At 36.6% G+C, this 14616-nt stretch overlaps 1 protein-coding gene across 1 annotated transcript in view; it reads right to left on the reverse strand.

Annotated features, from left to right (window-relative positions):
- kifap3a (kinesin-associated protein 3a) overlaps window positions 1-14616 on the reverse strand; it is a 28519-nt gene that overhangs the window by 1574 nt on the left and 12329 nt on the right. Inside the window, exons 11-19 of the mRNA XM_073856191.1 lie at window positions 13797-13897; window positions 11192-11300; window positions 10995-11107; window positions 8607-8772; window positions 8399-8524; window positions 8216-8314; window positions 8041-8126; window positions 6269-6455; window positions 4903-4996 (exon numbers count right to left, since the gene is read on the reverse strand). Coding sequence (XP_073712292.1) covers window positions 4903-4996; window positions 6269-6455; window positions 8041-8126; window positions 8216-8314; window positions 8399-8524; window positions 8607-8772; window positions 10995-11107; window positions 11192-11300; window positions 13797-13897 — 1081 coding nt within the window. The remainder of the gene's footprint in view (window positions 1-4902; window positions 4997-6268; window positions 6456-8040; window positions 8127-8215; window positions 8315-8398; window positions 8525-8606; window positions 8773-10994; window positions 11108-11191; window positions 11301-13796; window positions 13898-14616) is intronic.

Below are 14616 nucleotides of genomic sequence, written 5' to 3' on the forward strand. Positions count from 1 at the left end.
CTCAAAAACGTTAAGAAAAAACTATTAATACAAATCCAAAATCACTGCTCACTATTTTCAAAGCCAACAAAACAAAAGATGAAAATATCACATAATTGTGTAGTTCAAAATTTTTACGATCATTTTTATCTACCTTTTTACTCTTTAAAATTATTTATTTCTAAAGCACTTTGAATGACCATTTTTGTCAAATCAGCATACAATATTAAGCTATTTTAACTTAAAAAAAGCTAAACAACTTCAACTAGTTTTAATAAGTTATGTCAACTATTCCCAGATCAAAACATATAGTAAGTTCAAATAGTAGGTTAAATTGACTTGCATAACGAAGTTGTTTTAACTTAATGCTGCATTTTTTTTTACAGTGTATATAAATAAACTTGCCATTACCTTGCATACTGTACACTTTAAAAAATTCCACTTAAATGTATACGTTTATTTAACTTGAATTTACAATTAATTTCAACTTTCTTGATTAGTGAGGAGTTGCTATAAATGAAAAAAATATATAAAATTTTTATTTCTTTATTTTTATAATTTATAGCAACTCCCCACTAGTCAAGAAAGTTGAAATTAACTGTATTTTTTAATTTGATTCATTTTAAAAATGGAAGTGCAACAATAAATTATTACACTGTAGTTATCATTATATATTAAAAGACAGAAAGACAGCAGTCAAAAATTAACGTTTGACTTTTTCAGAGCTTTTTCCTCTTTATATATGATTATGATTTAGTTCAAATACTTTAATTATATTAATTGTTTAATTAAATTAACAAAACAAAATCTTTACAACTAAATCTTTCAAATAAACTTTTTTTTAGTTATATTCAGTGACATTCTTACTTCAAGACCTGGATAATTTCGAACACTGGAAAATACACAGCATGGCTAAAATTATTTGGGTACTCCTCCCTTTTTCAAATGGGTTTGGCTATTTCAGCTGCATGCATTACTAACAGGTGCATAAAATCACGCATACAGCCACGCAATTTCCTTAGACAAACATTTTCGGTAGAATGAGGCCCTTTCCTGTTCCAGCTTTACAAAGCTCATGTGCACAATACAAGGTCCATAAAGAAATGATTTACTCAGTCTGATGTCAAGAAAATGAATGGCCTGAAAAAAACTGAACCCCACTGAAAACTTCAACAACAATCCCTATAAAGTATAATACAGTCTTCACAAAAGTGTAATCGGGTCTTATATCAAAATAAAAGGCTTATTTTGTAATAAAAATTGGCTCACTGCACATTACATTTATGTACTTACTACATGGGTATATATGAATAATATATACATAAAATAAATAACCACAAACCCATAATTACATAATCGTTACTCCAGCCAAATGGACAACATAACCATCTCACATCAAGACTGGGCAAGTGTGATCTTTGTCTAAATAAACACCATGCAACCGTCTGGTCTGTCCTTTTAAAATATGAGTTGTTTGCTTTGCCCCTACCAGCACCCATAATGCTATGTTGTTTTAAGACCAAATCACTTCCAGCGATCGGTTACACGCGTTACCTCTTCTCTCCCAGTACGCCCGCCCTCTCCAAGCAGGAAGTGTGTCTTTATCCTCTGAGAAACCCAACTGCTGTTGTCTGGGGAAATTTTTGACTTTGTTAAGCAGGACAGGTTGGATGTCAAAGCGGGTAAAAACTGAAACTAAGTACCAAGCGACAGGGTATAGGTTTGAATGACAGGGGAGGTGAGGGTGATGTGTTTAAGGGGTTAAGTCATGCCACGAGGTCAGATTGAGTCGATTGAAAGCCTTGTGGAGGTAAAAATGTGTTTAAACACTCCAAAGTATCTTGTAAATGTGCTTTAAAATCATCTAGGTAGTGAACCATTCATTCCCAAAGGAATGCTAGAAATATAAGAAACACAGCCGCTGGGCTACAGACACAGTGGGGTGGGTGATAATATAAGACGAGTGTGAGGGTGGACGCAGGCTGACAAAAGAAACCAGTGTATCCAGACTGGACCCTGTGGCCCTTGACGGTTAACACTAAAGTGAGACGCTATAAAAAACACCCGGAAAACTCTAAACAGGAAGGGGTCAGTGTTGCCAGTCTCTTCTTTCCTTCCTCTCCTGCTCCTGAATCATCTGTCACATCTCAGTTAAGAGTAAAAGTTTTATATAATCTACAGACACACAAAACAGATTTGAACCAAAACAAACTTCAAAAACAGGAACTGTCCGTTTTTAGGAGAATGGAAACAGCGGTGTAGAATAAAAGTGAAATATGTGAAAAATATTTTTTTTTAAATGGTTTACCACCCCTTTAGTGTGGCCGAAATGATCAAATACTTGCTGTATTTAAAGTCTTGACAATACCAAATTTCTATAATAACGTCTATCAACAATTATCAAAAATTATTTTTGTTTAATCATCAAGTAAATGCGGCCAAGAATATTTGCAGTCCTTTTCATCTGTAACAACCGAGTGTTAAATAAATAAAGATTGATGCGCTAAATAAAAGATCTATAAATAAAAGTGATTCTATTAAGGGCTTTTAAAAGAGCCTTTCCCAGCATGTCTGGCTCCTGGCTCGGCACCGGGGCTGGATTTCATTATTGTGTTAACCTGGATCCCTAACACCGCACGGACAAAATGAAAACCACACTTTCAGGTCGCGCAATTCCCTGTGCGCTCTCAGTGTATTCTACAGGTATCATTTACAAAGAGCCGAGAAAGAAAAAAAATGGCTTCCTCTGGCACTCCCCATCATATTCACTTCTTGTTTTTCAGCACCTCTACACCCTCTACCAACTCCCCCACCCATTCTCTCACGGTCTCATCTATAATTTAGAGAGAGCACACTGCTTACATCCAATGCAACAGATGAGTATACACCCAATCCTAAACAAAAGACTTCAAATGTAGTCATTTAAAAAGGTATAGTTATTTTAAAGAACGATGGGTCATTGGCCTATTTGTTTATTTACATGCATGGCCTGTTTAACTGTGAAATTAATTCATCTTTACTTCCTAAATATTATATTATATGAAAGCTCAAGTAATCAAAACTCAACAAACAAAAAAGCAAATGCAATGTTTTCAAAACCAAAATGCATTTTGGAGTCTCCAAGTGGCCCTTTGGTATCTCCAAGCGATCTTCTGTTTGTAATTATGTTACTGTGTGTATTTTCTGGGCACTTTTTAAAATATTTAAGGTTCTCTAATAGCTTATTTTCTTTATTACTAATGAATTACTGATACATGTTTTTGATGACTGATGAATTCCCAAGTGTTTTAAAAAGCAAACAAAACAAGTACTGTGCATAGATTAAGCTTATACAAAATAAAAGTAATTTTTTTGCATAATATATGAGTGTGTGCTGTGTGTAATTATTATGTATATAAACATACACATACATTCATGTATGCATTTAAAAACATTTATATATATATTATTTATATTTTTATATATTCTATATTATATATAAACAAAACAAAAAACGTATATATATATATATATATATATATATATATATATATATATATATATAAAATAATTACACACACATATATACAAGTGATTTTCACGAAATCCAGACTTAGAAGGTGTCCAGCATCAGATTTTTTAAAAAAGCCCTTGAACACAATTTCTTTTTGCACATATAAGATTAAGGTCTAAACTTACTAAAACCATTATTTTTAGAGGATTTAAAAATATTTTCTATATAATTATTTACATTTTTTAGATTATCATTATCAAAAATTATCATTACCGCAACATTACATTACATTAAATATATGCATTTACAAACTCATGTTTCGGTAATGAGAACTAAAAAGTTGTATAGGTACTATGACAAACAAAATTTCAACTTTTATCTGGAGAGATAAAATATAAGAAAAATAAAAAATTAGAAGTCAGTCCCTTCCAACAATTTTTTTTGAAAATGTTATTTCATTGAGGGCTTAAACAATGATTGAAAATTGTTGCGGAGGATGAGAAAATGTGTCTTGGACACATTTATATTCCTTATTATTATTTTTAAATTTACCAATGATTACCAAGTACCACATGTTTCTTTACTGTAAATGTTTATAGTACAACATGCACTGAAGCATTTTATTTTTTAGATTTTTTAATTATAAATATTTCCATGTCAAAGAACCCAAATCCAGTCATGGACAAGTTGCGGTAATGAAAATTTTCCCCTTAAATGTTGAAAAAAAAAAAAATTGGTTTGTATGACGTCATTTGAAATCATGTGCAAAATAGTATGTGAAGAGATGTTGGTTACTGTATGCTTCTTATTTTGATACTCTTACTTTGCATTTACTTTTTTTATCAAAATGTTTCACGACACCTCATAAGTCTAATTTCGCGAGAATCACCCATATATTATGCAAAAATGCACTTTTATTTTGTATGCGATTGATCTACATTAATCTATGCCCAGCACTAAAAAAAATGAACTGCAACCATTTTACATTACGCAATATTAATTCATATGCTGGTAAAAGATCACCGTGTTGCATATATATAAAATAAACATGATCAGTGAGATTTGACTATTTGGATCAAAGCTCAAATATTTTGTACAGTCCCACGACACAAGTGGGCCAGACCATAAATCATCGCATCAAATCATCACATTGGTGTTTTGCAGAAACCCCTAAACAGTAGGTGTGGGACAACTGAGACAGATCTGGAAAAGCTGAATAGAGAGAGCTGTGTTTACATTAAAAGCTGATGGTATTACTGTTGGAGGAGTGCTGCGGCCTGCTGGGATACCCTGTCACGCAGCACATCTGAGCCCTGCCCCGCTTAAACCAACAAAACTAGTGGACACGGAGGTGTGCGTGTGATACAATAATAACAAAATCAACCGATCCACTGTAGCCAGCCTGACCGATTCGTCGTATTTTAATGTACCTGCTGTGAAACCCCTGTGGTCCTAACAGGTCTCCGTTCTGGAAGTCTGTGAAAAACTCGGGACTAATGGCACCATCTGCTGGGATAATTCCATCTGCGGAGATCACACAGAATATGAGGAATCACTGCGCCAAACTGTTACAGTCATAGAGAAACAACAGAGATAAATCATAGCAATCAATTTTTTAACACTCAATATAAAAGTACCATAAACTAGATTTTAAAATCATCATAAATGCTACTAATGTGTGACCCAGTCTATAAAAACACAGCTAAAGTGCTTGATGGTGATTTACTGTTTTTTACATAAAATCATCCTACATAATGTAAAGGACATTCTGTGTAAATATAACCTTGATATCTTTATATTATATATGATATATTGACTGATTAAGGTAAAAAAAAATCACGTATTTAATTTAAAGGATTAGTCCATTTTCTTAAAAATAAATCCATAAAATTTACTCAACATCATGTCATCCAAAATGTTGATGTTTTTCTTTGTTCAGTCAAAAAGAAATTATGTTTTTTTGAGGAAAACATTCCATGATTTTTCTCATTTTAATGGACTTTAATGGACCCCAATACTTAACAGTTTTAATGCAGTTTAAAATTGCAGTTTCAAAGGACTCTAAACGATCTCAAAAGGGTCTTATCTAGCGAAACGATTGTCATTTTTGGCAAGAAAAAAAAAAATGCACTTTCAAACAACAACTTCTTGTCTTCCTCCAGGTCTGTGAAGCACCAGCGCGACCTCATGTAATACGTCATCACGTCAAGAGGTCACGGATGACGTATCGAAACTAAGGACCATTCCAACATCGTTGTATGTCAAATGATACTAATTAATGTATGTGTGTCAGTTTATTGTTTAAAATGGTCTGCAAATGTGCGTTTCATATATGTAACACGTGACCTTTCGACGTCATTACGCAATTGACATGAGGTCGCGCTGGCTCGTCACACAGCTGGAGGAAGACAGGAAGTTGTGGTTTAAGTGCATATTTTTATTTTTCTTGCCAAAAATGACAATCGTTTCGCTAGATAAGACCCTTATTCCTCATTTGGGATTGTTTAGAGTTTTTTGAAACTGCAATTTTAAACTGCATTAAAACTGTAAGTTGTTGGCGTCCATTAAAATGAGAAAATTCTGGAATTTTTTCCTCAAAAAGCAGAATTTCTTCTCGACTGAACAAAGAAAAACATCAACATTTTAGATGACATGGTGGTGAGTAAATTATCTGGATTTTTCTTTTAAGAAAATGGACTAATCCTTTAATGCTGCTAATCTTAACACTTAAGCCTGGATTTCACAGACAGTCTCCCATATGCAGTTATATTTCTTGGATATCCTTCCCCATATCACCTGCACTGTAGAACAGGTCTGGTCGTTCCAGAATGTCTCCATTTTGAAGGAAAGATTCTCCATCATCTCCATACATAAATGGTTCGGCCTCATCCATCTGTCGGTTCTCCACCATCTCCAGCCACTGAGAATTATGCCAGCGAAACTTCTCGCTCTGAATCTTTTTGCCCCACTCCACATCATATTCCTACATACAGAAAAGAGAGAGAGTATAAACACAGCAGACAGAGAAGCTGTATCGCTTTGCTGTGTCTATGCCATACCAAAAAACTGAGAAGAATAAAGTGTGCTGTGTTGCTTGGCAGGCAGGTAACATGGTAGCTGTTTATCTGTACTCTACAGAGACTATGTTTAATGTCGGTGGAAAATCAGAGCTTCTGATGGCCATCTGAGCTCTCAAACAGGCCTCATTGACACAGGTGAAACTTTTAGGAAAGGCACAAATTTATCACCGCTAAAGACACTACACTACTGAACGTACACGGCCAGTGTGAGCGTGGTTTGAAACTCTTGCCAATTAATCAAGTGTCTGAGCTCATTGGATATGGAACAGGTTTGAGTGTTTTATAAATAAACCTTGTAAAATCCTTTAACGGTATCCAGAAATAACACCTAAAATGAATTATGAATGACCTTGCCTGTCTAGTTTAAAAACCGCAGAAGGTGCTACAGAACTAAAACAAGAAAAGGAATCAAGAGTAAAAATATCCATGGGCAAAATATTTTCATATTTAAATCACATAAAAAAAGAAAAAGACGAAGATGCCCGACAATCCCAGCGTGTCTGTGTGGTATTCAGTGCATCTGTGTTCTCTCCTCGAGACCCACATGACAGTAAGCAGACGTCACCTCTCGCTCTCTCTCCCTCTCTTTGATGTGGCTCCTTGCTTTAATGGCTCCGTCTGATCATATGTATGGAACGCTTCCCTTGGCCTCAAGACCAGAACTAATTACATTAATCTGAGGCCTGGGACAGATCACATGTGACAGAACTGCTTTAACAACAGCTTATAGATTTAACCCACCAGCAACGGCGGTCATCCAAAAGTCTTTTCACTCAAGTCAGGGTTCCCACACCTTAGTTAACTTCAAATTCAAGGACCTTTCAAGGACTTTCCAGGTCCAATACCCTCAAATTCAAAGACTAAATGTGGGGACACATTTCAAGTGAGAGCAAGGTTACATTGTGTTACCTTTTAAGCCACATTGTTACAGTTTCCTTTCAAGTGACCCTTTGGGGATGCCTCCAAGGATAAGTGCGTCTGAATGTGTATATCAAATTCAACCAATGGTGAGGCTTAACGACAAAGACAGGGTGATGCGGGAGACAGGAAGTATATCGCTATCTGAAATATGTCCAAAGACAGCGTTACAGGGATGCAGGAAGTATGGCAAGGAAGACACAGCGTCTCGTTCCCTTCTCAGGGAACAACAGTTACATACGTAACCCGAGACGTTTTCATGTGTCAAACACAACTATGCAAAAAAGCATTTTGGTATGAATCAACATTCATCCTACACTACACAGGAAATTGATTTTTTTTCAGAAATCTTCTTGAGGTAGATTCAAGCTCTTTCCATGACCTGTATCTATGTATGTATATTTTCAAAAAAAACTTCCCAGGGCCTTGAATTTTTTCCCCCAGAATCACAAACTTTTTGAAGGATTTCAAGGACCCGTGGGAACCCTGTCAAGTGTACCTGACAATTTCTTCATGTTCATCCTTTTTTGGGTCAACATTTTCTTCATGCTACAGCAGATTCATACTCACAGCGATAATGTCCAAGGTATTATCACACACTTTGCGAATTTCAGCATTCTTGTCGTGCATCAGGTCAATGAGGTACGCTGGAGCCTCTGAAGTTCAGATAAGAGTTAAAGAAAAAGACCACAGTATAAACCAAGCAAGCGATATAGCATGCAAGGCGAAGTGTAGCAAAGGATACGCGTTTCCTTTATAATCACATCTCGGGTGGCCTGGTGAAACACCATCTGGTAGAAGACATACACGATTTGGCAGACGAACTCATCATCCTCCTGCTGGGCTATAGGTGGAAAAAAATAAGACATTATCAGTTTTCTTGCTTTATCCAGACGTGTTACAAAAGAATTCAGTGTGTGTTTCCCACCATTCAGTAGTTCTATTAAAGCAGGAATGATGCCTGACTTGGCCAACATTATGGCACAGGAGTCATCCATGGAGACGGTACCGATCATAATGACCACCTCCAAGATAAGGTCGTCCTCTGCACTGCCTAAACATATGAGATTTAAAAATAAATATAAGTCCTTATATCAAAAACATTGCACATTGTCAGTTTACATTAAGGTGCGGACCTGGTTTAAGGTGGTCTTTGAGATAAGGCACCAGGTTATATTCCTTGAGCACCAGCTCCCAGTCCAGATCAGCAATTGTAAGATTGGAAAGCGTGCCCAAGCACTCAATAACAAACTCTTCCTCTTCCTTCAGTCCAATCTGAGCTGCGAGGTCTCCAACATAGTCCTCAAACAAAAGATTAGACAACTGTCACATCACATGCTTAAAAGTTTTCAATGGAAGAGGAAACAAACAATGAAGCTTGCTTAAAAAAGTTTTTACCGGCCTAAAGTGGTTGTACTGTGTTAGACAACTTAGGTTATTCTAACAGATTTTCCAGTAACCCTCTAAAACACTTTTTTAGCATTCAAAAACCTAAACGTCATTATGCAGGGTTCCCACACCTTCATATTCAAGGACCTTTCAAGGACTTTCCAGGTGCAATAGCCTCAAATTCAAGGACTAAATGTGGGGACATATTTCAAGTGAGAGCAAGGTTATATCTTGTTACCTTTTAAGATACATTGTTACAGTTCCCTTTCGAGGGAACTCGCGCTGCGTCACTGCGATGACACTTTGGTGACACCTCCAGCGGTAAGTGCGTCTGAATGTGTATATCAAATTCAACCAATGGTGAGACTTAACGACAAAGACAGGGTAATAGGGAGCCAGGAAGTATATCGCTATCTGAAATATTGCCAAAGACGGCGTTACAGGGACGCAGGAAGTATGGCAAGGGAGAGGCAGTGTCTCATTCCCTTCTCATGGATCAACAATTACATGTGTAACCAGAGATGTTTAGAAATCAACATTCGCATACAGAAGATATAAGCATTAAAATCGAACAGTTTGGCATGTGTGCTTAAAAAGTCTAGAATTTTTATGATATTATCCTACACTACACAGGATATAATATGGATTTTTTTGTCAGAAAACTTCTTGCATAAAATAGATTCAAGCACTTTCAATGACCTATATATCCATGTATGTATATTTTCGAAAACTTTCCAGGGCCTTTAATTTTTACCCCCAGTTTCACAAACTTTCAAGGATTTCAAGGACCCGTGGGAACCCTGATTATGGCCTCGTACACAATGCAAACTTTCGGGAATGACAATCGCATTGTGGGATCGAATCCCTAAACAAATGTTCCATGTACCCAATCTCAAGGCAAGTCGTGTTATAGTCACAAAATATTTGATTAATTTATTCTTGTTCCGCTTTTTTCGTGCCATTGAGCACAAATGTCTTTTTCATGTCACTCAGCACGAATTTCTAGAAATAGTTTTTCGTGTCTGTGGCACAATTTTTTTTTTCATTTTATGTATTGTTTTTGTCATCGTTTTTTCCTATTTTTTTATCATTGTCGCTTGCGAACAATGTTTTAAAATCGGAATATAAACCAATACATAAAATTACATCCTAACCCAAACCTCAAATCTAACCCCAACACCATGCGACAATGATTTAAAAATATTAAAAACAATGAGAAAACAAAATATAAAATGATACGAAAAAGAAAGTCGTGCCACGGACACGAAAAGCTATTTATACAAATTCATGCTGAGTGACACACATTCGTGCTCAATAGCATGAAAAAAATTGGAAAATCGTATCCATGAACATGAATAAATTAATAAAATATTTTGAGATTGTGTTGCAACGAAACAAGACTTACTCCCAAAAATGCAATGATTGACACAGAGATCACCATAGCAACGTTCTGCTGTCTTGCATGCTTATCAATATCATTCACAGCTTTGACCAAAATATTATTACAGTGTTATGTTTTGCAATAAACCTCTGTCTTGGTCTTGTGTGTAGTACGCATTTGTGAGGCTGCTCACATGGAGCGCTGTGTTGCCAGGTCCTCATCTTTTTTTAAACTTAACGAAAGTGGCTCACGAAGCAATCAAGTTTTTGGTGTTATTAAAGTGAGATGCCATTCCCAATATTTCAATCTTTGAGGTAAAGCATTTGGATTTATTTTGGTTTATTATTGGATTTTTGTTTTTCGCTCTTCTTTTTTCATGATCTGGCAACACTAGTAAGCAAATGCTCATGCCTGAATTTCTGCACTGTGCATACAGAAGACTTTTTCCCCTTCTAGGCATTTATTTTTTCAGAAGAGAGACCTGTCATGTCCATAATGCACGTTTAAATATTTCACCAACAACTAGTTGTTCATTTCGGTTATGTACACACTATGCAGAGTTTCTGTAAATGCGGTTGTGACTACCTGCATTTTGCGGGTGTGAATTCGGTTAAAGAATGCGCTTGTCAGTCCCGTAAATTACTGAACTGTTTCTGTACAGGACAGAATTAAGCATTAAAAGGTTAAGTGACAACCAAATATACGTGGATGTGTACAAGGCCTATGTATGAGTGGATTCTTGTTTTTAACTCACAATGAAGAGATTCTTAGTCGCTCCATCATGCTGAGATATATTTCGGATCATCTTCATTATCAGAGGGTCCTTTAGCTTCAGTGCTCTCTTCATTAGTATTTTCAGACTGTTACCTTGAAAAGACAGAAAAGAAATCTACCGGTGAGCTTTATCTCCAATGTTTTAGATGATGTATCTTGATGACGTTTTCTTCTTACCTTCACACATGATCTGGGCATTCCTCTTGTTGGCAGCCAGATTGATGCAGAATGAAATGAGTTCGGCGTCAATCCTCTCCTCATCACAATCAAACAACATCTTCATTACCTGTCAATCAACCAGCACACCATACTGTATAATTTTTGGGTGGAAAAATGTTTCCAGTTTAACCAATTTTTATCGGATTTTGATGTCTTAAAGGTAGAAAGTTCATTAAGGTCTTGCATGTGTGTGTTCATGTGTCCAGGTGGCATGACTAAAACCACTATGTTTTATTTTTCAAAATTCAAAATCTTCAAAGACAGGCAGCAGGTTTCAGCCCAGTTACCTCATACACATTTCAAAGCTTCAAAAGCTTAAAAGACCCAACTCAACCCAAGTCAGCGGACGGTTAGAAGTCCTGACCCGCCTAGAACGTATATCAAACCCGTCTTTGTCCCACAAAAAAAGCAGGACAGACTTGAAACATTTTTTCCGAACTCCTGCGCCCAATTTGTACTTTTCCCAGAGGTCCAGGGGTTCCTGATTTTCTCCAACGAAACCTAACTTTAGACGAAAGCCTCACGTGTCAGTCTGCATTAGCTTGGCTGATGTCACCACGCCCTGGGCGAAACAGAGGGCTGGCCCGCTCTACCCTTGAGAAGTCTTGAGAAGGGATAGTAAGGGTCTAGGAGGAAAATGCTAGGCAGACATTCAAGAACGTACTGAAGCGGTCAAGGTTTGTCAACATCGCCCCCTGACGTTAACGATAAGCAGGAGGCCCTCAGCCAGTGAGTATGCAAAGCGTACAGTCCCATACTGAGTATCACATAGCAGGCGCCCTGCAGCCTAAATCACGGTGGCTAGACTTACTGGCACCTGCCCTGCTTTCACATGCACCATCCAGTCGCCCCACCAAAACCTACAGAACCCCCATCCTGTGTTTTCATCTCTCTAGTCCCCCAATTTGTCTATGCAAAGCCCATCAACTTCCTCTTCTCTTAAAAGTTTAATGCCTGTGTTTCCAATTTGAAACCAGATCTAATCCTCTTCTCGCCATCCTTAAATGCTTCTCTCTTTTAAATAATGTTTCTTTAAACTTTACATTATTTACTGTCATTCAAAAGTCAGCGGGTCTCATTTAGTAATACTTGCGTAGGTTTTTCGTATTTATACACAAACTTGAACTTCTCACGAAAACGTTCCGCCTAATTCAGAACACGTGCATACACATATGAGTTTGTTCTTATACTTGTTCTTACGTTAGTGAATTTGGAGTGTTCTACATGAGTGGGCGCATGCATAAGGTTGGAAATTTGCATAAACACGCCCAAACCAGTTCCATATAAGGGTTTTCCGCAGCGCTGGTCCCCAGAAAATTTTAGAGCAGTTTGTCATAGAAGCAAAAGAGCTCGAAAAGAAATGATCATGATCATTTATTTATTATCGTTAAAGTGCCGTTTTGCTTTGCATTTTTTATTTGGGAGGTTTTGCTGTCGCTGGAGGAAGCCAGTGCTGTCCACCGACTGGCGTAACATTAAAGAAGTATTGGATGCGTTTACAAATATGACAGATTTAATTAATATGACAAAGACGCACATCTGTATCTAAAATAAAACAGACAGGAGATCAAGTGATTGACGTTTGGACTTCTCATTACATTAACATGACGTTTAGGCTACATTAGGTATTAAGCAGACGCTTTCAAATAGAGATTTAAAAAGTGAGTAAGAAAAGTGTGACGATTTGTCATTACATGCATCTTCTTTATATGTGTAGAAAAAATAAGTAGGCTATAATAATGTATAATAATAATAATATAGATCATGTATAATAATATACAATACTGAAAATATTAAAATATTAAATATAATCATGTAAATTTTATATATCAATATTATCATACACATTATAATTATAGCCTAGTATTTGATTAAAGTGTACATGATTATTGCGTTTTGATACGAAACGATGAGACCCATTGATTCTAAAACCAACGAGAGCATTACCAATCACCATCAGTAAGAGGAAATCAATAGCTGGGTTTCCATCACACCTGATTTTAAGTGCATTTTGAAGTATAGCAAAGAAAAAAAGAAAAGAGTGATGAAAATGCCAAATTTCAAATAAAAAAGTTTTTATGCAATAAGATTACCAATAGGTTACCAATACCACCGTCATTCGCTCGAACAAATTGATGGAAATGCACCTAATTTGCATTTGTTTCAGAGATGCGCGGGTTGATCCGAAAGAAGCGGGTGCCTGCGGTCACCCGCGGTTACGAGTATTTTTAATGATATTTGGGTTGCGGTCGGTCGGGTCGTCGGAAATAAAGATACCAATTAACTATTTTAAACAATTACTACTTTTAAAAAATGTGAGCCAGGGAGCTAATTGTGTACAATATTTATTTTTTAGTTGAAAACGTAGGTCAGGTGCGGGTTGTTTATACATTGACCCGCGCATCACTGTTTTTTTGTTTTTTTGCGAATTTTGAAAAGATTCGCTTTTCATTTGAATCGAAACTCTACTTATGATGGTGAAAGTAAGCAAGTTATCTTAGAGATGGTCATGGAGCTCTTATGTCACGCTATAAGTTTATTCTAATGCAAGCTGATCTCTCACCTGTGGAATGCAGTCAGTGTAGGCAAACATGGACTTGAAACGGTCGTCCATGCTGATGTGGTACAGAATGCACATGGCGATCTGTCTCTGTGCTTCGTCTCCTGAAACACAAACACACGCGAGCAATGAATAGACAGAAACACCCTCTAGTGTGTTCAAATGCTTTTAAAATCCTCTTAATTTAGCTAAAATATGTATATAAGACATATATACGAAGACAGCATTAAAATCAATGCGTGGCTTTAAAGGGTTAGTCCATTTCCTCAAAAAATCCAGATAATTTACTCACCACCATGTCATCCAAAATGTTGATATCTTTCTTTGTTCAGTCGAGAAAAAATATGTTTTTTGAGGAAAACATTCCAGGATTTTCTTATTTTAATGGATTTTAATGGACACCAAGACGTAACAGTTTTAATGCAGTTTAAATTGCAGTTTCAACAGAGTTTCAAAGGACTCTAAACGATCCCAAACGAGGCATAAGGGTCTTATCTAGCGAAACAACTGTCACTTTTGACAAGAAAAATAAAAAAGATGCACTTCTAAACCACAATCTCTGGTCCTGTGACGCGCCAGCGCAACCTCACGTAATTGCGTAATGCCGTGGAAAGGTCGCGTGTTACATATATGAAACGCGCATTTGCGGACCATTTAAACAATAAACTGACACAAAGACATTCATTTGTATCATTCGACATACAACAACGTCTGAACGGTCCTCTTTCTTCACACTTGTAAACACTGGGGCGTAGTTTCGCATACATAACCTCATGACCTCTTGACGGGATGACGTCTTAGGTAAGGTCAAGCTGGCGCGTCA

This window comes from Misgurnus anguillicaudatus, chromosome 18 (assembly GCF_027580225.2).
Source record: "Misgurnus anguillicaudatus chromosome 18, ASM2758022v2, whole genome shotgun sequence".
Taxonomy (NCBI): domain Eukaryota; kingdom Metazoa; phylum Chordata; class Actinopteri; order Cypriniformes; family Cobitidae; genus Misgurnus; species Misgurnus anguillicaudatus.